The sequence below is a fragment of the Acanthopagrus latus genome, chromosome 11 (genome assembly GCF_904848185.1).
Source record: "Acanthopagrus latus isolate v.2019 chromosome 11, fAcaLat1.1, whole genome shotgun sequence".
NCBI classification, from domain to species: Eukaryota; Metazoa; Chordata; class Actinopteri; order Spariformes; family Sparidae; genus Acanthopagrus; species Acanthopagrus latus.
In genome coordinates, this window is record NC_051049.1 from 28556472 (window position 1) to 28578529 (window position 22058).

General features: G+C 40.4%; 1 protein-coding gene and 1 long non-coding RNA gene across 2 annotated transcripts in view; one reads left to right on the forward strand and one right to left on the reverse strand.

Annotated features, from left to right (window-relative positions):
* The window catches only part of LOC119029127 (1-phosphatidylinositol 4,5-bisphosphate phosphodiesterase gamma-1-like), a 33530-nt gene extending 15484 nt beyond the window's left edge, over window positions 1-18046 (forward strand). The window contains exons 5-32 of the mRNA XM_037115742.1: window positions 2801-2885; window positions 3477-3557; window positions 4139-4173; window positions 4554-4626; window positions 4709-4804; window positions 4897-5015; window positions 5873-5958; window positions 6208-6328; window positions 6505-6673; window positions 7595-7714; window positions 7818-7925; window positions 8027-8211; window positions 8351-8551; window positions 8670-8789; window positions 8903-9086; window positions 9660-9737; window positions 9936-10039; window positions 10127-10223; window positions 10320-10386; window positions 11233-11399; window positions 11556-11652; window positions 11744-11968; window positions 12691-12836; window positions 12933-13047; window positions 13141-13302; window positions 13486-13574; window positions 14553-14737; window positions 15443-18046. Of these exons, the coding sequence (XP_036971637.1) occupies window positions 2801-2885; window positions 3477-3557; window positions 4139-4173; window positions 4554-4626; window positions 4709-4804; window positions 4897-5015; window positions 5873-5958; window positions 6208-6328; window positions 6505-6673; window positions 7595-7714; window positions 7818-7925; window positions 8027-8211; window positions 8351-8551; window positions 8670-8789; window positions 8903-9086; window positions 9660-9737; window positions 9936-10039; window positions 10127-10223; window positions 10320-10386; window positions 11233-11399; window positions 11556-11652; window positions 11744-11968; window positions 12691-12836; window positions 12933-13047; window positions 13141-13302; window positions 13486-13574; window positions 14553-14737; window positions 15443-15503 (3376 nt within the window). The 3' untranslated portion in view covers window positions 15504-18046. The remainder of the gene's footprint in view (window positions 1-2800; window positions 2886-3476; window positions 3558-4138; window positions 4174-4553; window positions 4627-4708; window positions 4805-4896; window positions 5016-5872; window positions 5959-6207; window positions 6329-6504; window positions 6674-7594; window positions 7715-7817; window positions 7926-8026; window positions 8212-8350; window positions 8552-8669; window positions 8790-8902; window positions 9087-9659; window positions 9738-9935; window positions 10040-10126; window positions 10224-10319; window positions 10387-11232; window positions 11400-11555; window positions 11653-11743; window positions 11969-12690; window positions 12837-12932; window positions 13048-13140; window positions 13303-13485; window positions 13575-14552; window positions 14738-15442) is intronic.
* LOC119029132 lies at window positions 426-6612 on the reverse strand. Its single transcript, XR_005077905.1, has 3 exons — window positions 6474-6612; window positions 1315-1399; window positions 426-1177 (listed from the first exon to the last, which is right to left on the reverse strand). It is a non-coding gene; the product is annotated as an uncharacterized LOC119029132 (long non-coding RNA).
* Window positions 18047-22058: the final 4012 nt, after the last annotated feature.

Below are 22058 nucleotides of genomic sequence, written 5' to 3' on the forward strand. Positions count from 1 at the left end.
CAGATGTGATCAAAGTGCATGTGAGAGCCCTGTCAGGGATCTGCTGACCTTAACCCCCCACTGTGGAGGACCCAGTGTCACGGAAACGGTCATAAAGCATTTAACTCAGTGTACAATAGAAATAAGCATTAATAAATTACAGATTAATTTATTACTTTTTGAATAAATAGGGTAAATGACAAAGTAATTCATTTTTAGAATATTTTTTGGGCAATAAAAGATTATTATAAATAATATTTACAAATTAAATATCAATCTATCAATAAATAGTTAAAATTAAAAATGGATTTACATAAACAACATTTACTATAAGTACATAAGTGTGTATACATATATATATATATAGAAACAATATATGCATGAATTAAAAAAAAAATTGGAATTTAGAAACCTTTTTGGAAAATGCAGCTTAAAAAGACAAATAAATTGCTGAATTCAAAAATTGTATTAAGTTTTGATCATGCATTTAAAAGGGCCATTTCCTTTTCTATCTGCATTTCCATCTACCTGCTACTTTTCCTTAATCTTAGCCTCTCCTTTTAGCCTCTCCATTTGGCCTTACCGTGACACTTTGGTCCTTGAGCTGGTAAAACGAGGTAAAACAATGCAAATTAGCTGATGTAACAAGCTCTCTGATTGTCATCTGCAGACATGTGACATGCCTGAAGGTGGATTTGAAGCGAGCGCACTACAGACTTCCGCTGTCCGAGGTGGCTTCCAGTTTAGTGTTTGAATGGGGATCTTTTAGGCAATGTAATTGGATCGAATGGTTCCAGTCATGATAGTGACTCAAGTCATTTCACGGGGGGTTGTGATGCTCAAAGATGTGTAATGACACTGTCACTTGATGCACTGCGGCCAAAAAAGACTTTGAAATTACTCTGTGAACTAAGTTATTGATGTCTATTTTTATTGTACAATCAGTTAAATGCTTTATTACTATTTTGGTGACACTTGTGGTCCTCCATATCCCACAGCCAGACACACAAATCCACAACATGAGACTCAAACATGCATATCACACACACACACACACACACACACACACACCCACTCTCGTGCTTTCATTAATAAGCTTCTGTTTGGGTGGAAGCCGCTCCAGGACAAACAGCCTGCCACCGCCTGATAAGCGCCAGGAAGTGATGCGTTGGGTTGGGAGAGGGCAACTTCCTGTCTCCTGTGAAAATAGCAGCAACAGTAGCTAGACAGAGGGAAGTGGGTGGAGACAAAATCAGACCTGGCATCGACTGCGGTCATTGACCCCGAAAGGTCCTCCCTGCCACAGAGCACTGACCTGGTTTTATTTGACTTTACCTGCTTTTCTTGCTTCCTCGCTGACGCCAGAGGGTTGCACGTGTTTTGTTAATCAGCAGAAGTGATTATCCATGTGCCGCTGGTCCTAGAAAAAAATAAAAATGCAGCGGTAAAGCCATCAGCGACTCTGCAGAAGGAACTGCAATAACTTCAGAGCAGTTTTTACAAGACAAACTTGACAAAACTGTGTCACCACCTGTCGCGCACTGGAAAAAACAAAAAGGTCAAATGTGCGGCAGCAGAATTTGCCAAGCAGTTCCTGCAAAATTACAGGGAAATACTGCACATGAATGAATTACTGTCAAATGAGTTTTCCCAGTTTATATTTGTTGTGATTCCTGTAGTTGTTCTGAAGTCTTAAAAGCTCAAACAATATTTCAAACTGAGACAGTAGACCAAATTCCTTTTTTATATCACACATATCATAGCTTGACTAAGAGAGTCCTTTAAAATCATCAGAAATTTATGACAACTGGACAAAGTCCCTGGACTGATGAACATCATGTGATATAATGAGAAGGTCCATGCTGTAAAAAATGGTAAGTAAAAATAGATAATTGAAGTGTCTGGCAGCAAAAGTTCCCATACAGTAAAATACTGTGTACACATCAACAGTGGAATACTGTAACATCTCTACAATGTGCTTAATACTCTGTATTATGTAATGTATGGTTGAACTATGTGCAGTATTTTACTGTAATTACATGGGAACTTTTGCTGCCTGACATTTAACATTGTTTTCTCTTTTTATAATGAAGACATTTTCATCAAATCACATCATTGAGTTTTTCCAGTTGTCATGGATTCTTCTGGGCATTTTAAGGACTCTGCTTTGGCTTAAAACTCGATCTTACAGGTTCAGTTTTCACTGTGGAAACAGCTCAACTTTTAAGCCCACATGGACAAGATGTGCTCAGGGAAAAATGGAAAATGTATTATTTGCAAGTCCATAACAACCCGGGACTCTTCAACTGCTGAAGAGTTTTTAATATGGAAAAGCAATCTGTTGCACTGTCATGACTTTAGTAATATAAAAAAGATGTTATAGATTTAAACCAGTCAAATATATGAAAGTGTAACAACCATTAATTTTATTAATTTAAGACTAAGTCTGACAGCACTTGCTATTTTTTTATATTGGCCACAAATTCCTCTAAAAGAGCACAACCAATACTGAATTGTTCCTCTAACAGCTGTTGTAGTATATTAAGTGAAAAGACAAGGACAAGATGTGTCACCTTGTCATCCCTCCTGAGCCTAAACAAAGAAAATTTTTACATGATTCCTCACACTCAGCCTGGGAATCAGGAGAGTTTAGCTTGGCAATCCGTACAGCGCCATCTCCTGGTGAAATCACAGGAATTATCATCGGGTTTCTGAAGGTGCCAAGTCAAATATTTTTTTCTTTTTTGGAATTATCCCGTCTAACTTCAGTGCATTCTCAGAGAAACTCCTTTGATGCATCTTTCCTCGTTGTTGTTTGCAGCATCACGGTGAAGGATGTGAAAGCTCTGCTGCCCCAGATCAACTACAGAGTCCCCAACATGCGCTTCCTCAAAGACAAGCTGCAGGTCAGTCTTTAGTCTTTATGGGAGACGCTGCAGGTGAATATGGTAACATTTGTAACTAATAAACATCAACATGAAACTTCTGACATTAATACTATCATTTTTTGTATTGCAAAGCGTTTGTTTAAATATGCAAATTTGGTTTTATCTAGCTGAAAATGCACTATTTTGTATGATTTCCTCGGCCAGAAATCTGATCCAGATAAATGAAATCTCTCATTTTATCACTCCATAAATACTGTTCAAAAAAACACTAATAATAGGTATCACTATTTTTTTTCTTTTTTCAATTTTCCTAATATGTATGGTTTAATTATGCAACTGAGGTCATCTAATTAAATGTGCACTTGTTTGCTTAAAGGGCTAAGATAGACGCTTACATGTGTATTATGTGCAGTTTTGTTTTACTCTAGTCTGCAAGATGAGATGTTAGCAAATAGCCCCACATCTCAGAACTGACCAGTGCATGAAGAAATAGTGTTTTCTCCTGTTTTTATATTTCCACCCACCTCTGAACGTCCTCTCCTGGATGTTGTAACTCGACCACAGCGCTGTGTCGTTTCGCACTAACTCACATCCTCCATGTTTACACAGGAGGTGGAGGCCAGGACCGATCTGTCATACCCCAACTTCGCACAGCTCTACAGGACACTGATGTTTGACGCTCAGAAGAGTGTGAGTGTTGATTTGGCTTTGCTCACAAACAAAGTCTCGGAAGAAGTACTCAAATCCTTTACTTATAGTAAGAAGTCATATCACAATGGAAAAAATCCTCCATTGTAAGCTATGCTGTCAGACTTTTAGAGGAATGAGCACTGATTTTGATACTGTCCCAGTTAAAAGTTCGTATATTAAATCCTTAATTGCAAATGCATGTACACTTTACATTTTATGCTCTGCATGTGAAGTTTTTTTTTAACGTATATGCGTTTTTTCCGCAGTCCAATCAGCTATAGCTTTCTGTTTATTTCCATATGATTTGAAAATCAAATAGCAGGTTCTAATCCAGGGAAGCGTAATGCATTCTCTTGAGAAAAAAATGGTTACCCTGTTTCTCAAATTTCATAAGATTATCTAAAAAATGTAATGGTTAAAGAAAACTTGTACTTCATCATCTGAATTAAAGGGGCGTCAGTTTTGCATTTGAGTACTTCTGCTCTGGCACCACACCACGCTCACTTTGTCCTCAACTGTTTATGCTTCACCTGGCTCCCTCCCATCTGTCCGTCACCTGGCTCCTCCCCTTTTGTCCCCAGATTATTGAGCAGCTGGAGCTCTCCTTCCCTCTGCGGTGAGTCTCTCCACATGCACCTTTACCTCCACTCCTTTGTTTTCACCCCCCCCCCCCCCCCGCTCCTGTTCTTCTACCTGTCCAATTTAATTTATCAGTGTCCCAAGGACGGTTTTGGTTTTCAGGGAAGTGAGATTTCCAGATGTTTTTGACATTTTAATGGTAGTTTTTTCCTGCCTCTATGGATGTTATACCTTTTGCTTAACCTTATGGGACGCTAACCTGAAAAATGGCATTGTTAGAATTAGCGTAGTTAGATTACATAAGAATAGTTGCCGGACAGATGCTAATGTATCATGTCCTCTGTCTCATTCATTTGAACTTTTCTTTAACTTTCATTCCTCCTCTGTCTGACATCTTGAAAACCGTTGTGCTTGCAGGAATGTTGACAGACCGGAGCTTTGTCAGATCTCCCTCTATGACTTCCAGAAGTTTTTGCAGATGGACCAGAAGGTACAAATCCACCGCCCAGAACAACACCAAGCTGTTCTCTTAAAACTGCTTCGTGCTCACTTGTCTATGCGGCTTGTCTCAGGACTCCTGGGCGTCAGATCTGAGTCGTGTCAGGGAGTTCCTGATGGGCTACATGAGAGGGGGACCGCAGCCTGAGCCCACGCTACAACTGGATGAGGTACGAAAACACAAATTTGCACAAAAACTGAAATAAACTGCAGAGACTTTTTCCAGCCTCACAGTCTGACCATGTTACATTTCTGTTTGTAGTTCCTGACATTCCTGTACTCGAAAGAGAACTCGATATATGACCCACGACTCTCGACTGTTGTTCCTGACGACATGAAAAGGCCACTGTCTCAGTATTGGATCTCCTCCTCTCACAACACGTAAGGCTCAAGGGTTGTGTCTCAGATGTTCCCATATCTTAGACCACATAAAAGGCAAACGAACCCTAAAGGAGCCCCGTGTCATGTTATTATTGATTTAAACACCAGATTTTTATAACGCAGAAATATTTATCTTTTCCATAAGTGAATAAAAAAGAAAGAAGAAAAAAGAAAATAAGGCCCCAGAAGACTGTTTGGGTGGCAGAAGGGTGACAGGGTCCGCCAGATATAAAAGTAAAAGTAAAATAGTATGAAATTGCGTTTACTTTACAGTCAGTTTGTTCATTCATTCATGAATATGAAGACATTATTTAGTTAAAGCAGGAAAATCAATCAATAAATTTCTCCTCTGATTAAAATGTCTTCCCAAAAACTACATAGTGCACTTTTAAACCCGGTTGATGTTGTACTCAAAACAATTGTAATTCTGAGACAAATAGCTGACCAGCCAATAAGTGAATTAGCTGACAATTGTGACAAATTATGATGAGCAAGTAATTAAACAAAGAGCCCAATAATATTCGTATCATTACTTTTCAATTTATTTATGTTTGGGGGCATTTTATTTCCTATTTTCTAGCATTTTGGCTTTTTGTAACATTTTATTAAGTGATTAAAGGTGCTGTTTGTATGGTATTGTATTTTTGAGTCTCATTCGCAACTTGTCAAAAACTGACAATTTCGGATCATAGTACAAATCGGCTGCCTTTAACATGGAAATAACTGGCCAACCACGTTTAACAATAGAACAAATATTGCTACCTTACTCTCAGTAAGACAGCAAAGAGTTACATTTCCTCAGTAAGAATTCCTTGTCTGCTGTTATGAACTGTGTTCCCATGTCCTTGTTCTCTCAGCTACCTGACAGGTGACCAGTTCTCCAGTGAATCATCTCTAGAAGCCTACGCTCGCTGCCTGAGGATGGGCTGCCGCTGCATTGAATGTAGGAGCCTCCAGCATGTGACTTAAACTCTCAAGAGAACTTAAATGGTTTATTCAAGAAATCCACAGTACCTGTTACCGTGAAGTGGATATTTAGCTGCTTATTCAGATATATTTAGCAATACACCCTTTAAACTCTGGCCCGATAAGGAATGGCAGTGTTGCTTTGTGTCCAGATTTCTGTTGTTGTCTTCAGAGGAAATATGATTCGGGAGAGGTTTGTAACTAAATCTGTATTTTTTTATGTTAGTGGACTGCTGGGATGGACCTGACGACCTGCCAATCATCTACCATGGCCACACTTTAACCTCCAAGATCAAATTCCTGGATGTGCTGCACACCATTAAAGAACACGCCTTTGTCACATCTGAGTAAGTGGGTTAAGAAGGAAGACACGGTTTGGTTTTAAAAGTCTAAAAGTCTGTCTCATCCCTCTCCATTGCTATTGCCGTTGTTTAGAAATGGAACAACTTGCAGACAGCAGTAAAGAAATGAACAGAAAAATAAATGTCCTACCTCTTCACTTCCTGCCACTGTGTTTGTGCAGGTATCCTGTCATCTTGTCCATCGAGGACCACTGCAGTGTGGTCCAACAGAGGAATATGGCCACGCACTTTAAAAAGGTATTTGGAGACCTGCTGCTCACCAAGCCGGTCGACAACAGCGCTGAGGAGCTCCCCTCACCCTACCAGCTCCGCAGGAAGATCCTCATCAAGGTACAGAGACAAACACACACACATGTAGCATTGAGCCAGCATCACTGATAGGGAGGCCCACGCAAAAACTGCAGCCACAGAATTCTGTAGAGAAAGGGAACAGATTTTCTGCAGAGCTTAAAGAAGTTGAATTGCAGCTCTTCCTCTGCATGTCGTGTGACGTGTGGTCAAAGTCAGATTTAATGCTGAGGAACTAAGCACTGATTATGTCTTTCAACCTGCTTGAGATAATTTGAGGTTGTTTTAATGTTCTGTTTCTCTTCTTTTGCCTAAAAACAATCATTATTATCTTAAATGAAAATAGTGTTTTTGAATTAAAAAGAACACACCACAGATTTGACTTCTGGATCGCTGCAGAAAACAAGACAAAATCTGCTCTCTTTGTGCCTGCTGATATGTGTATGTGTGGTTGTATTGTTAAAAGTAGTGTTTTGTTGCACCTGGTGGGGGGAAGCAGCTGTAAGTTTGAGAGCCACTGGATGAGGCCAAGAGTTAAACATTGAATGCACATTGAAAAGGTGTTCTTGCATTATTTTGGTATATTATCATGCCACCAATGTCTATGATAACGCTACTGTTTATCAAACTTAATTCTGGAACCATTGTCCTACAAAAGTAGTTATCATGGCTCAGGGTAGGTTTCAGGCCCTCCAATATATACCCACTTTTGTGGGCTACACCCTTAAAAGTATCCAGGTGCTGGATTACCAGCCGACTTTTGGTTAATTTGGCTGTGAGGTGGCTTACAACCAACCACAACTCCCCTGAAGAAGCCAAGGTGAAGTTACCACATCCTTGAAAAAGATCTGTGACATCAATAAAAAATGGTGGAGGCGGGGAAGTTGGTCTAAACATGCTTTGCATGTCACAAGTCACACACATTGTTCTGACTGTGACTCATGTCTTCCCGCTGTGCTGCAGCACAAGAAACTGGTCGAAGGCACGCTTTATGAAGAGGTGTCATCAGCCAGCTACTCTGAAAATGACATCAGCAACTCTCTGAAGAATGGCATCCTTTACCTCGAGGACCCCATTGACCACGTGCGTGTTTCCAAGTGTCTGACTTTGGGTTTTCATTTATCATACACACAGTCAGTGGTTTGCGTGATGTTACTAATCTGCATTTCTAATCTGTGATTTACAGACGTGGACTCCACACTACTTTGTCCTGACCAGTAATAAGATCTATTACTCAGAGGAGACATCTCACTACCAGACAGCTGATGAAGAGGAAGACGAGGAAGCAAAAGAGGTAGATAATGATGATGATGATGATGATGATGACAATTGTGTTGGTGATGCCGCTCTTAATCAGGTGAGGATGATGCAGTTTTCTGTCTGTTTCTTGTCCAGGAGTGCAACAATAACGAGCAGCACTGTGCGGAGCGCTGGTTCCACGGGAAGCTGGGCGGAGGGCGTGATGGTCGACAAGTGGCTGAGAAGCTCCTGCAGGACTACTGTGAGGGCGGGGCCAAAGACGGCACCTTCCTGGTCCGGGAGAGCGAGACGTTTGTCGGAGACTACACCCTCTCATTCTGGTCCGTAACAACACAGGACGCCCTCTTCCTCTGTTTGGTCTTTTTCTTCCAGTAGACAAAAGAGAGTTTAGATTATTTGTTGTTAGTTTTACGCCAGATGAGCTGCAATCAATGTACTGACTCACTCCTCCTATTTCAGGCGCTCAGGTCGAGTCCAGCACTGCAGGATCCATTCTCGTCAGGAGTCTGGCTCCACCCGCTTCTACCTGACTGACAACCTGGTGTTTGACAGCCTCTACCGCCTCATCTGCCACTACAGAGACACACCTCTGCGCTGCAACGAGTTCGAGATGAGGCTGGGCAGCCCTGTACCTCAGCCCAACGCACACGAGAGCAGAGAGTGAGTGATTCATGTCTGCAAAGATGTCACAGTCATCTTTCTCCATTTGAGAACAGCAGAAAAGTACAAATGAAATGGGTGATATTAGTTAGTAATCAAACGACTGGCCATTTTCCAGGTGGTACCACTCCAGTCTGTCCCGTGTTCAGGCTGAACACATGCTGATGCGTGTTCCCAGAGACGGAGCTTTCCTGGTTCGAAAACGCAGCGAACACAACTCATACGCCATCTCCTTCAGGTAGTCCAAACAAGACAACAACATCAACAGTTAAATCTTTTAAACCAGGGGAAAAAAACAAAAAAACCTTTCTTTTTGTGGTAATTGTTCCTTAACTGTCCATCTGTCTATAGAGCGGAGGGAAAGATCAAACACTGTCGTATCCAGCAGGAAGGTCGTCTCTTCATGTTGGGCAGCTCGGCTGAGTTTGAGAGCCTCGTCGACCTCGTGAGCTACTACGAGAAACATCCTCTGTACCGCAAGATGAGGCTCCGCTACCCCATCAACGAGGACACTCTGGATCGGATGGGCACCACGGTGAGTCACACGCAGCTCCGTTAAAACGTGTTTGAGTCCATTAAATCAGAAATCACATAATCACTTCAGTTCTGATTAATCTGATTTTTTCATTGTTATTATTATTTTTATAATCATGCAGTCCATAAAAAGAAAGGAAAATGATGAAGGGCGTATGTCTGAAGCAACATCCTTCACTTTGGTTGTTTTGGTTTTGACCAGCAAATATCTACCACTTTTCTTAATCAATGGATTTTCTCACAATTTCACAAAAAATATGACTTCCTGATTTACATTACTGTTGCACGGCAATGCAGTCTTTTACAATCCACCTGCAACATTCATTTTACGACTTGAGTTGTTATTTTGGCTCACGAAATACAATGGCTGAGCCGAAAGTGAGAAAAAAAACAACTGGAACTCTAAAACAAAGCAAAGCGTGCTTAAAAACAGTATTGCTTATATCAACAAACTAACACATTTGTATTTGTGCCACATTGAAATCATGACTGGTTGTGTTTTTGACTGCTGATGAACCACTTAGAAAGCTACTCTTGCAACAACAGATTTAAATATGAATTGTTTATTTCTCAGGAGCTTGACTACGGGGCACTGTATGAGGTTCGCACTCCTCATTTCTATGTGGAGGCCAATAAGATGCCCACAGCACGAGTAAGTGACACTGTGTGTGCAGTTGACTTCCAGTTTAATAAATGTATAAAAGCTAACAAAAGAAAGAAAGAAAAAATAGCAAAATGTCAAGGGTGGGAATAGAAAGCTACACTTTTGAGATATGGCTCCCCCCAGTGGTTGTATATAGAAATACACTGTGATAAAGGCTGAATGGGGCCTCTTGCTGTTGTGTTTCAGTGCACAGTCAAAGCTCTGTATGACTATCGAGCTCAGAGGGAAGACGAGCTCTGTTTCCCCAAACAGGCGCTCATTCTCAATGTGGATAAACAGGAGGGCGGCTGGTGAGTAAATGTCAGTGTGCATGTGCTTCCGTCACACGTTACTTCACATCTGGAGAAGTCTGTCATGGGCTTGCGTCTCGTCTTTAGGTGGCGAGGTGACTACGGGGGAAAGAAACAGCTGTGGTTCCCTGCGAACTACGTGGAGGAGGTTCCCAGTTCTCCTGTCAGGGAGCTGGATGAAGCAGTGAGTTCTGATTCTTACAGAGAGATGAGTGTCCAAGGGTTATCTTGCTTTTCCAATTATAATCAGTATTGTTTTTTTATGATTCTGTTGTCTCAGTCCACAGAGAACAGTCCTCTGGGAACATTCCTCAAGGGCTTCATTGATGTTCCCACCTGTCATGTAGGTGAGTCCCATAAACAAACCTGTTCCTGAGATGATCGGGGAGGAACTGATCACATGTGTGCTTTTTTTTAGGTCTGACTAGCCTATGGCTGCATTTTATCGTACATTAAGTAATGCAGTTTAACTCCAACCATCCAACCAGACACTGCCTACGCATAAAAGCAAACAAGAGTTCTCCATCAATATCTTACAACACCAAGAGGGGTAACAACTCTGAAACCAAGACTGACGCAGTGATACAAATGTGCACAGTCTCAGTGATCTTTTTAAAATCTGTTAAGTAAACACAGTACTTCACAGTAGACACTCCACAGTGAATTTAATATTAAAGCTGGTATTTTCCCTAAAGCTTTTGAAGATGACACTTCCACAAATGTTTACTACTTATCATTCAGCAGACTATTGCTGTTGTTTATTATGCTGAGAACATTTTTGTGTCACAACAATTAACTATCTTGTCATTAACTGAAATGAAATATTTTTTGTAAAATACATTTTATATCATAGGTTCTTGTTACGATGTGAAGCGTTTCATGAGCTAAGTTAAATAGCATATAGTGTAAGATATGATGTAAGAAAAGTTACTTGTTATAACTTGAGTTTTGTTATCTGTAATCGAGTGAAAATAACTTGTTTCAACTTGAAAATATCTTGTTTAACAAACCTTTGACATTATAATGCGATACTGATCCATTTGTCTTATCTAGCGTGGCAGCAATATGATCAATTCCCTTTTCAACAGAGATTTGTCGACACTATTCGTCCCTAAAAGGATAACATCTCAATTTTCTCGAATCGTGAAACTCTCACAAAAACTCCCCTTCTACCACTTCATCTGTCTGTGCAGTGGTGCATAAGGATGGGAAGAATTTGCGGCCATACGTCTTCACAATCCACTCCCAGCACCTGTCATCTCACCCGGTTCAGACTCTGGATGTGGCAGCCGACTCTCTGGAGGACTTGACCAGCTGGGTCAGCAAGATCAGAGAGGCTACGCAGAATGCCGATGCTCGGGTCAGTAAAACATAAAATGTCTTGTATATAAAAACTGACGCAAACTAGATTTTAAGTTGAATTCTAACAATAAGTTTTTGTTTAAAATTAGAAGGACTTTTTTCTGTTTGTCACTTCTGACCCAACAGTATGGTTGTCTGATCTCTATGGTAACAGATGCAGGAGGAGAAGCAAATGGAGAGGAGGAAGAAGATCGCGGTGGAGCTGTCTGAGCTGGTGGTCTACTGCAGACCTGTCCCCTTCAACGAGGACAGTATGGATCACACTGCTCTCTCTTCTTCTCTTGTCCTAAGTCCCACTTGGTGTGCATTTACTAAAATCGTGTGATTTGCTGCTGCTTCCAGAGATAGGGACGGAGAGGGCGTGTTACCGGGACATGTCTTCCTTCCCAGAAACAAAGGCAGAGAAGTTTGCGACTCGCGGCAGGGGGAAACGCTTCCTGCAGTACAACCGCCTTCAGCTTTCCAGAGTTTATCCCCGAGGACAAAGGCTGGACTCATCCAACTACGACCCGCTTCCCATGTGGCTCTGCGGCTCCCAGCTGGTCGCACTCAATTTCCAGACCCCAGGTCAGTGTGCATTTATGCACATAAAGCCTGTACAAAACTTCTCTCTCTCTTTGAAATGGAGCATAGAAGCTTTTATTGGCACAGATGTAAAGCAGATTTACCTGGTACTTAATTTTCCTCGTCTCAGACACAAATACATACAACTGAAAAAGAAGGGAAAAGTCATCTATAAAAGATACACAAACTGATGACGTGTGTCTCTTTGTTACCAAGATTAAAATGTAAATTGGTTCCATTTAAATCAAATCAGCGTTTTTGTGCACGTCCTAATACTACATTTGAAATTAGCAGTGTTACAATTGCAGCTAAAATCATTAAGTTGCTGAATACTAGTTCAGTTGCAATAACTTCCTCGTAAAGCTAACAACATTCTCTACTTCTCTTTGAAACTCACAAATGCAACTGTAGAGATTTGTTACTTAAGTGATGCTGTTCAGATATTGATAAATGTCTGTCTTCTGATGAACATGTTAAGCCTAAACGTCTCATTTTGCCCCTTAGTTAAAAACTGCAATAAAGTGGCCACCAGGGGGAGACATGAATATACTGTAACCGATAAGCAGGGCTCCAGGCTAACTTTCTACACTGGTGCTGTTTTTATTGAGGTGCATCAGCAAATTATTTAGATACACCTAGAATATTTTAGGTAAGATTTAAACACTAAATATTATGGATTTCGCAGTGAAACACGAAAGTGTGTGTGTGTGTGTGTGTGTGTGTAGATAAACCCATGCAGCTGAACCAGGCACTGTTCATGCTTGGAGGTGGCAGCGGCTACGTTCCTCAGCCTGATATCATGAGGGAAGACGCCTTTGACCCATTCGACAAGGACACCTTGCATGTGGAGCCAATCACCATCCAGTTACAGGTCAGCTCCGGTTGATCGCATAAAGAACTAAAAAGGCACTTCTGAGTTGAGCCATTTTAAGTGTTGGCTCACATTCTTTCACTCCTCCTCTGTCAGGTGCTCGGAGCCCGTCATCTGCCCAAAAATGGCCGCAGCATCGTCTGTCCGTTTGTGGAGGTGGAGATCTGTGGGGCTGATTACGACAGCTGCAAATGCAAGACAGATGTTGTAGGTAAGACAGCTGCTGCCACTGATTTACATCCACGTGATTATTTTTTTTCCTGAGGGTTGAGCACTCACTGTCTCTTCTTCTTGACCCTCATAGCTGATAATGGTCTGAATCCAGTGTGGGTGCAGAAGCAGTTTGTGTTTGACATCCACAACCCCACATTCTCCTTTCTGCGCTTCACTGTCTACGAGGAGGACATGTTCAGTGACCCGAACTTCCTGGCACAGGCGACCTACCCTGTGCGCCTGCTGCGAACAGGTGAATGTGGAATAACGGATGCTGAATGTGGACAATTCTGCAAAACAGCTGTTTTACATTTAATGCAAATATCATTGTATTTAAAAACGCTAAACGTAAAGCTGAGAACTGTAAACTCGTGCCAGTGTTTTGACTTGTGACTGAATTCGCGTGATGATTGATTTATGTCTCGTGTGTTGTCAGGGTACCGGAGCGTCCCTCTGAAAAACAGCTACAGTGAAGAGCTGGAGTTGGCTTCCCTTCTGGTTCATATAGAGATTGTCAATGCCAAGGTATACAGTCCACGCCTCACTGTTTTTCTTTCTCTTGCCTATAGGTTGGTGTAGGGATGGCTTGTTTATGTAGGCTAACCCAGAAGTTAGCATTGCCCTGGTTCCCTTGACAAAAATTCGATGAGATTTGTTAACCTGATTTTGAAATGTCGCTAAAAATAATCTCTATGGCAGACGCACTTTTTTTAATACGTACGCGTGATGTTCAGCAGGATAGTTTTCACAGATTTACACCAGCATTAGCATTAACAAGCTAATGTTAGTCTATGAACAGACTACACTGCGGTCACATGACTTAAACATTACCATTAAGCGTCTTGCTATACAGGTTTTCTACGAATCAGTGTAGAAGTTAGAGTGAAAGTAGTTTGTAACTAAAGTGGGCCTGTAAAGAAAGACTAGTGAGTGGATGAGTCTCTGTCTTTAACCTTTAATGTTCCTGATAACCTCTGTAGTCTCATTTACACACTTTTGCCATTTTAAAGACACATAATTAAATCGTGAGACACTTAATGATGCATTCAATGTCATAGAACAAAATGTGTAACTGTTAACAACAGAAAAAAACTGACAGACTTCAAGATGAGGAAACCAGTTGTGCAAATTGCTAACTGACTTTGCGGGATTTTGGACAACAAATGACACCACTTTATTGCGAGGTCTTAGCAGGGTTGGTCGCTGCGATACCATATTCCACCACATGGTGGATGCACTGCTGCACTTATGTACGCTATACAGCTAAAATGGTGTGGCAGCGTTTGGCAACTTCCTCAAAGCTCTACAGTGTGATTTGATTTTCAGCTGGTGGTAATCCTTTAGGTTTATTGGTCTCAAGAAAGTGATTACTTCTCAATCCTACTTAATAAATGATAATATTAAATCATCGGCCAGCCTGTTGATGCTTTAAACCTCTCAAATGCACCTCTTTTCACAACCTGTGATTTACTTGCTGTTCTGGATTACTTCTTGTGGCTACAGGAGGAAGACGATGAGAACCTGTACATGTCCATCCAGCGGCTGCGGGATCGAACCAGCGAGCTGTCAAACCAGGTTTCTCTCCTGGAGAGGTCAGGCTCAGGGGATCTCAGCTACCAGCAGAGTCTGGAGGAGCTCAGAGCGGCTCAGGACCAGCTGAGTGAGCTGGTGGAGGCTCGAAATCGCAGGTGACTGATTGTCCAGCACAGACACCGAGGAAGAGGGATTGGAAAAGACGTTTGGTTCAACTGACTTGTGTAGACTCCCATTTAAATTCCATGTATTTTTAATGTATTATTAGTGTTAAAATCATTAGTCGATTGATAAGTCAATCCAACAGAAAACTAATTAGCAATGTTGATAAAACATTTTCTGGTTTCAGCTTCTCAATTACGAGGATTTGCAGTTTTATATCTGTGTATCTTTCAGTTTTGGATTGTTAAGTGAACAAAATGAGCTGTCAGACTCAGGCAACCAGTACTGAAATGTGTTTACACTTGAATAATTACAATACTTGTTATATTCTTAGAATTGTATTGTTGTGTCAAAACATATTCAGTTAACTGTAATTAATTATTAAACAAAACAGAAAACCTTAACAGTTTAGGAGCTTTTTCTTTTAAATCAATTATTAAAATAGGATTAATATGACGTCAACTGCCTGCTTGATTAATGAACTTATTCTTTCGGCTCAAATTCAGATTTTTTTAAATATATATAGTTATATAATAATTCACTATTTTTAATAGTAAGTTTTCATTATTCATTGCATAACTTTAACTTGAATTCAACACTTGTGATTCCAATATGAGATTTCTTATATCTGTCTGAAGACAAATGAAAATGTCAAGCATACAACAAAATTATGGGTTTTTTTTTTTCTGCTTTTCTAGGCTGATGGAGAAGAAAAGAAGGGAGAAGCTGAGGCAGCAGGTGGCAGCAAAGCGCAGCTAATCCTCCCGTCCACCAGAGAAACGCTCAAGTCCAACACAAACCGTGCCTGACGCTCGCTGCCACCAGTACTGTGCAGTGACAGCCTGCAAGGACAACAGGCTCTCCACAGCTGCGACATGCAATCTATTTCTTACTGGAAACAAAACCATGTTCCTTCACAATAAAATGGTAGATTTTATTTCTCGCTGGGATGAACAGAAGCATCTCACGGACTAAAATGAAAAACCTCACAAAACTAAGCTATACAAACAATCATGGACTGAAGGCTGAAACACACTAAGAGAGAATTGTGGATGGGTTTTTTTCTGGTGTTTTCGTGGAAACTAAACAGACAGGAGAGACACAAGGTCAAAGAAAGGGTGTCTGGATTTCACTGTCATGATTAGAGCTGAAATAATTGATTGATTCACGAATACAAAATTTGCAATTAAGTTGCAACAAATTATTGATTAGTTGTCAACTATAAATATAATCACCAACTATTTTGATAATCGGTTAATCAATACAAGTAATTTGTTTTTGGGAAAGAATGTCCTTCATTCCAGCATCTAATATGTGAAAATGTTGTGGTTTCAACATTCCGATCGACATTTTGCCATTTTAAAGATGAAACAACAAATGAATCGAGAAAAAATGTAAAACAGATTAATCAACAATGACAGTAACAATTAGTTGCAGCCCTGATCTGCAGCTATTTTTTTCATAATTTATTAATTGTTCAGGTGATGTGTAAAAACAAAAAAAATATCAAGCGTTTGCTGCTTCTCTTTGTGTTTTGTGATCATAAATTGCTAATTGAAAAGTGTTGCAGCCTTGGGCTTTGGATAATAATTACAGGTATTTCTGAGTGTTTACTTACATCTTATTCACTAATTACTTTGTTGATTAGTCAATAATTGAATTAAATAATCATAAGTTGCCGTTATAATCATGATGAGCACATCTAGTAGAGTTTTAAGACCCGTAATTTAGTGTATATCGGTCAGTTATCATAAACACGCTGTAGGCCAACTGGCAAAACACCAATAAGTCTAAATTAAATCAAATTTGAAGTTTCTATTTTAAGCACATTGCCATTTTCGTTTTTAATTTTTTCGACAAAAGGTTAATTCTGTCCAACTGTTTACTTCTGTCTGTTAAGAAAAGCAAACACACATGCAAAGACTTCAGCCTGGCTGCTTCTGACACCTTTAGAACATGTGCATTTTGGCATAGATGGTTTTATATCCTGCCATAATACTGACATTAAAAACAATTTGGAAATTAAGCCTGAAGCTCATCAAGTTCGCTCTTACTGTGTTTTGGTCTTTGGCAAGCAAAAACAGGAAAAAAGGGAGAAGAAAACTCAGGTTACACAGATGGATGGAATAACAGAGAAAAGGGAGCAGTGGGCACACGTAGCAAAAAGTAAATATCATGTATGTGCCTTTGATGTTGAGTTTTGTGGAATATAAATACTCTTGCTCTCTTAACAAAGTAAAAGAAAGCTGACTGCTTCCTCTATAACTGGAAAGAGTATGGGAAACTACTATCAAACTGGAGGAGGAATTCACTCAGTTGGCTGGAACCACTACTCATGAAATGGGTTTAAAGACTGAAGTCTGTTCCTCCCTATAAAGACCAAGTCTTTTGTGAGTGATAACATGAACTCTGCCTCTAAGTGGTGGGGGTCCCGTCACTGACGATCCTGTTCTACCTGGGAGAGGACAAACTGGACGAACAAATCCCCTCGATCCACACAGAGAAGGTCTTTCAATACTTCTTCAAAGGGCTCTAAATAGATCTATACTACCTTCAAAGAAGCAAGAGAACAGTGAGCAGAGGAGGGGGAAAGAGGATGAACATGTTCCTCACAGTGCCGTGTCACCTGCACAGGGGCTCAGGTGTGTTTGTCACAGTCAGACACACATACACACACACACGACAACCAAGGGCTATCACAGAAAACTAGCAAAGCACTCCTTTACCTGACGGTTCAGATTTCATGCTTCACATCTGAACCACAAGATCAGGATCCGTTCCCATCATCTGGCTCTAATCAACAGGTGTGGCTCAACTGGTCCTGGATCTGCTGAAAACAACTTTGATTCGACCCACTGCATGGCTTCATATTTAATAATGCCCTCTCGCCTCCTGTAGCTACTTCACTTCCCCATCATCCTCCTGTCTAATTTTTGTTTTGTATATAACTTCTTTTATTTATCAGACAGGTGTAGATCCTGTTTTCATAGATGAAAGAACATACTGGAAGAATGATAATGGACTTCAGATCGAAGATACTGTAACTTTATTTAGAAATATTGTGTACCTGGAGCTCCCTTTAAATGTCCCTGTAGACACAAACCTCTCTCTTTCTCCCTATGCTGCACTTGCACTGGGTAGGGACTTCTATGCAAAGGTCCTCTTATTGGCCAATAGACATTGTGTTGTAGGCGATTTGATTTGAGTTGTTTTCTCTCCATATCTATACTAACTATCCAGTATTATTACTCTGTATTAAAAATCCTGTGCAAGTTTCCATTTAATAAAGCTCTTTCATGTACTCCAGTGTGCATGGTCTTTTCAAAACATCTATTGAACAGAGGTCTTCTTCATAAGACAAAAAAAGAGCAATTTGTGTGACTTTAAGTTTAACAAGATATAATTGACGACATTATCACTTTAACGTATCTATCTATCTATCTATCTATCTATCTATCTATCTATCTATCTATCTATCTATATTCTATTAGTGTACCACATGATTAGGACACAACTCTTTTTATACTAAGTAGTTCCAGTCAAATTGTCTTTTCACTGCTCTAAATGAATGGGGGTAGTGGGGGTAATAGCTTGCCTATCCACATGAAAAAAAATCTTTTATTTCCAACACTGAGTGCAGTCCGTCAGTCCTTCAGTGCCTTATCCTCTGAATACCACAGTATGGCGACTGTAACACACAAACCAGTAATCTCACATCCCATTAGCTGTTCAGCTCTCTACTTCAGGCTGCGGCCACAGGAACGTTACACACGGCTGATCATTTGTTCATGAAAATCTTGATATTGATTTGGGGACAATGACATGACTGGTTAGCTAGCTGATCTTCTTGTTAAGCATACTGTCAAATTATACCTATGGTTTGTCAACTGTACGCAATGTTATTGACTAGGAATCTTGCTAGCATAGTGTTAGCTTTCTGGCTCACCACTGAGCGGACTAGAATATCTCCTGTTGCCAAGTTGTATCTATGGTCTGTCCTATCTACTGGAGGACTGAACAACATTGCCATTGCATAAGAACCTTATGGGAGGGTAATGATTGTTCCAGGTATTAGTCAAACCCTCAGGCATTACCAGGGAAACTTAGTTATGGCTTGTGTAAAACTTTATATTTTGATTGTAAAACGCATGAAAATATAAATTAATGGTCAGCAATAGAAAGCCTCCTGACCTGCTGCACGGTGTGTTTTTCCAGTTGCACAACACAGGACAGGAAGGACCCTCAGCGGCTGGTGAGACACTACCCCCTCTCAGAGATACTTACACTGGCTGACTCCAAAAGAAGGCCAGCTGTATTGTTAAGGGCACTACTCAAGCCGGACCTGTTCTCCCCCCAGCCCTCTGGGAAGAGATACACATCTATCAGATCAAGGACAAACAGACGGAAGAACAGTTTCTTCCCACAGGCAGTGACCCCCTCACCCCCTGATTCTCTAAAGACTTTTCTAGCTCTTCTCCTGAGAGCTGCCAGCAGCATTTCCAGCAGGCACACATAACTTTTCCTCACAGCAGCGACGCAAGGTCCTGTTTATATTCCTGCTCAGTTAGCACCAGCAGCTGTGGCTGCAAAGCTTACTAGCTAACTCCACAATCCAAGGAAGACGAAGCCAGCAAGCAGCAACAAGCTGCTATCCATGAAAAAGAAAGGAGCGACCAGTTTCCTTCACCTGCTGTCTTTCATTGGACATTGCACAGCAAGAACAGCATTATTTCATATTGGGATTAGAACTTTTTCCTGTTTGGCTCATCAGCCAAGGAACCACCTGCACCTTTTCTTCAAAGACTGGTAACCTTGAACTGGGCCTAGATAGCACAAAGCACAGAATGGCTATGCACAGAACTGTTTAACTCTGGTTGATGTAGGGCACATGTGTCCATTACTGTCAACATGAGTTTATTCACATCATCATAATACTGAGGTTTAGAAGACATGCAATTCAGCTGCAGTTCTTAAAAAGCAATGAAGCACTGGTTTATTATTAGGCTATAGCAAGTGAAAACAAGAAATACAGGCTACACATCTAACAATGTGACAAAACCAAGAAATGACTGCTGTGACTGCCACTAACAGTCACAGTCACAATGGCAGTCACAACAGCAATGTTTACAACAGCAAAGTCACAGTAAACTCAATATCTGGAAGAAGATTTGTGGCAAGATAAACAGCCCACACTGTCCGATTATTCTTCACTCTGCTCACAAATGGGTGCTTTTCTGAAATATGACTCATATTTCAGCATGTTATGAAGTTATGTTGATGGATTTATAACTCACAGTGGTTCAAGTCGCGCCACTCATGTCTCATCTCATATATGCCTGGTGCAGTTCTCCATGAGGCAGCGGCTTCTCTCTCTCTCTCCCTCCCTCCCTCCCTTTTTTCTGGCTCTAGGAAGGTGAGTGATTAACCTGCGAAGTGATTGAAAAAAAAAACAAAAAAAAAAAACGAAGAGGATTGTTCAGATCTGAAAGCACGTCAGCGATGACGTGTAGCCTGATATTCGCTGTGCAGCTGGAGAATATAAAAGCCGGGCTGATGAGAAGCGGTCTACTGTTCGGTCCAATCCTTCGGAAAACTCAAGAGTTTCTCTCATATCCGGGTCAACAAACTCAGAGTTTTCACAAAACCCGCTTTCTGGAATACCCCCCCAGGACATTCCAGGATCTGTTTCTTAACTAAGCTCTGGTTGATTTGGAGGCTTGCTTGGGATCATTGTCTTGTTGGAGAGTCCATTGATCACCAAGGTTCAATTTCTCAACAGAAGGCAACACATTCCTAAATAAAATGGCTTGGCATGTCTGAGAAGTCATGATGGCAGATACACAGTCAAAACTTCCAGTTCCTGCAGTAGAAAAACATCCCCACATCAACAGCTGACTACGGCAAAAATGCCTGTTAACACTCAGTTTCAACAGTTTCACACCAATTTACCCAAAAAGTATCTAGACAAGATTTAACATTACAGCTAACCTTCCTCACAGAATGCCTAACACTAGACTGACAATTCCTTCTTACTCACCAGCAGTAATCTCACAGCTTCTCTTTCCTGGTCAAAATGTATCTGGAATGTATTGTAACATTTTATCATATTTTTTAAATATATGTTTTTCAATCTTGATATATTTTATTTGTTTTTTGTTGCTCATTGTTTTTAAATATCATTCTAGTGCCTGTCTTTGCCTATGTAAAGCCATTAAAATTTCCTCTGCGCTTGAAATATATGATGCGATATATAAATAAAGAATCCAACCAAAAAAGTCTCCTTTCCTCCCTTCAGTCTAAATTTTCATACGGCCCCCAAAAAGCTAGAAATGACCCTGGTTAATTTAAACTGATGATGATTTAATATGATGATAAAATTAAGCGTTGTAAAATGTGCCCAAAAGTCATATGCCAAAAGTAAAGATATCATGTTGAAATATCACTTTAGCAAAAGTGAAAGTCACCAATATGAATTGTACTTGTGTAGTACTGTATACCAAGGGCTGACTTTGGTATTTTTCTGATCATCAATATTAGTGTTTGATTTGTTTAATAATTTATAAATGTGCCACTTCAGCTCTAATGTAACATCTTTTCTGAAAAGTAACTAGTAAGTGAGTTATCGTATAAATGCAGTGGAGTAAAAAGTACAATATCTGCATACATAGTAGAATATAAATATACTCAAGTAAAGCTCAAGTACCTCAAAACTGTACTTAAGTAAATCACTTGAGTAAATGTAGCAGAAGTTGTAGAAGAAGAGGTAGTAGTGGTACACAGTTATGCTGTCCATCGGTTTGGGTATAGTGTATATATGCGTAAGGTGTCTCCTGCTGTGGGTTTGTTTTTCCCTGCAGCCTCACAGTCGTTTTTATTATAATCTAAATCCACCTATTTAACCGAGGTGGTCTTGTGTTGCAGTGTTGACCTTCTCACTGACGCCTCGGCAGTCGAACAGAAAAGATGAGCTCTGTGCAGCAGGTAACCTGTTTCATTTTTACCATTCTGAATATACAAGCGGTTCTCAGAGGAAAACAAGGTCCCCAGAACAGTGTTTGAAGTTAGAAAGGTGCAAGGCTCTGCCACATATAAACAAAGTAACATGGTATCAATTGTATCGTCCCTTAAGGTTAGTTTGTTCATTCATTTTATTTGGTCATTAAAAAACAAAAATAGTTTGTTTATTTAGTTTGTATATGCTGAAATATCTTCATCAAAACGACATTGTGTACATGTTGATGCTAATACATTTGCACTTTAACTTAATTAAAATGTAACAGATGAGGTTTACATGAAGCAGAATGTGCACACTGT